This window comes from Acyrthosiphon pisum, unplaced genomic scaffold (genome assembly GCF_005508785.2).
Source record: "Acyrthosiphon pisum isolate AL4f unplaced genomic scaffold, pea_aphid_22Mar2018_4r6ur Scaffold_919;HRSCAF=1383, whole genome shotgun sequence".
NCBI lineage: Eukaryota > Metazoa > Arthropoda > Insecta > Hemiptera > Aphididae > Acyrthosiphon > Acyrthosiphon pisum.
The window spans coordinates 1-1,919 of NW_021779252.1; the positions used below are offsets into that span (position 1 = coordinate 1).

The following is a 1,919-nucleotide window of genomic DNA, read 5'->3' on the forward strand; positions in this document are numbered from 1 at the left end:
CATCAGGGGATATCCAAGTGTACTTATGAATGTCCTTGCGTGGGAGCATAGTGCTTTTTACACTAAGTCCTTTTCTACTGCAAAACTGATCAGCTTCATACCGTTGTCATTCGAGGTTTCATGTAGGCTATGTGTCCCAATCACCGTTCTATACAGCGCTTCCTTACCGATTTTTGCGTTAAAATCTCCTAGAACTATTTTTACATCACCAACTCCTGTATCCATTACGTCTTCTAGTGTAGAATAAAACTCTTCCTTTTCTTCATCGTCTTTTTCTTCTGTTGGTGCATGGGCATTAATTAGGACTATTTGAAAATCTCTGGTCTTTAGTGTTAATGTGGAGATTCTTGGACTAATATCCTTAAAATCCTTCACCATGTGAATTATTGATTCATGAATCGCGAAACCAGTCCCTAACCTATGTCCTTGTGCACTACTTCCGTTTATGATGGTTGTCTGAGATATTTTACTAGACCCTGCATCTTCCCACCTCACTTCTTGAAGGGCTATGCATCTGATTTTATACTTCTCTGCTACTCTTACTAAATTCAATGCTGCTCCTTGCTTATATAAAGTCCGTACATTCCAAGTGCCACAAAATAATTCCGAATTCCGTTTTCCAGTCTTTTTACCAAATAATCTATCCCGAGGCATGTTGTTTGAGTCCTGAACAAAGGTTGTTTTACTAGGCAGGGTTGTTAACCCTGCGCTAAACCCCCAACCTGGAGGACCAGACTACCCCAACCACTAAAGGTCAGAGTAGGGCTATTGCAGTGTACTTATCAAGGAACACTGGGCGATGGGAGCGCCACTTTCCCTACGCCTTTAAAATTGTCCTCACATGGTAAAATGTTAAAACGATTTCGAGTCTTTTTGAGCTATTTATAACTATGAGAAATTTTTAATATATTTAACGTAAGACACTCATTATTTCAAAAGTATTAACATTTTTCAAAATTTTCTTTTTCAAATATCAAAATGTTATAACAGTCTAACATTTTCATGAACCCTTTTATTTTAACCCTTTTTTTTGTAGTTGATATCATTATCAACTTTTGACTTTTAAATGGCAACCTATGTAAAAAATCCATAGAATGTATAAAATAATTTTTTTTATTAATTAAAATTTTAAATTTTTTGAGTCTTGGGTGCTGGAGTATTACTGACCCTGGCACCCGTAAATGGTAAACCCGTAATTTTTGTCAGCAATTATTATTGGGTATGGGTAAATATTCCCGTTTATCCGCAATTGTTTTTAGTTTTTTCTAATTATCTTAAAAATTATAGATACAAACATCTTGGACATTTTATTTTAACCAAAAATAACGATTTATAATTAATAAAGTTCATACAAAATAATCTAGTTAATCTTAGACTTTTGTACACGGTGTAACTTAACATTTTAATTTTACTACATTTTACAGATTTTAATAATTCCCAATGAATCGGGGATGGCCTTCAATATTCCCTATTGATGATTTGAAAAAATGTCTTAAGGATGAAAAAGCAAATATTTATGTTAATGGTCATGTAGTGGGCAAAAAAATGAAGTATGGAAACGCCTTAGTGCTAAGATGAGGAACATTAAAGAAATATCTTCTGATTACCTATACACTATTGTAATACAAACCGATATGACACTAATACAGTTATTGGAATTGATGAATCAAATTCAGAACCGTGCGATGAAAATGAAATCATAAATACTGATCTAGATGAATCTTCTGATAATTCAAATACAAACAAAATGAGTTTCAATTTTATTTTAACATCTAGTGAATGGAAAGACATTTCTCCAGAATCTGTGTTGTACAGCGACAAAAGGACATATTCTGTATTAAAACGCAACGTATGACTCATACCACTTTGGCGGTATTCGGTCTAAGGCGGGAATGTTTGAAAACCATGTTTGCATGTTT

General features: G+C 33.9%; 1 protein-coding gene across 1 annotated transcript; it reads right to left on the reverse strand.

The window, feature by feature from the left end:
• Nucleotides 1-57: 57 nt before the first annotated feature.
• Nucleotides 58-654, reverse strand: LOC100570770 (craniofacial development protein 2-like). The gene has a single exon (XM_008190745.1). The coding sequence runs from the start codon at nt 652-654 to the stop codon at nt 58-60; it is 597 nt and encodes a 198-aa protein (XP_008188967.1).
• Nucleotides 655-1,919: the final 1,265 nt, after the last annotated feature.

Bases quoted from the DNA above. Each gene is read 5' to 3' on its own strand.
- LOC100570770 (XM_008190745.1), bottom strand. From the start codon at position 654: ATGCCTCGGGATAGATTATTTGGTAAAAAGACTGGAAAACGGAATTCG.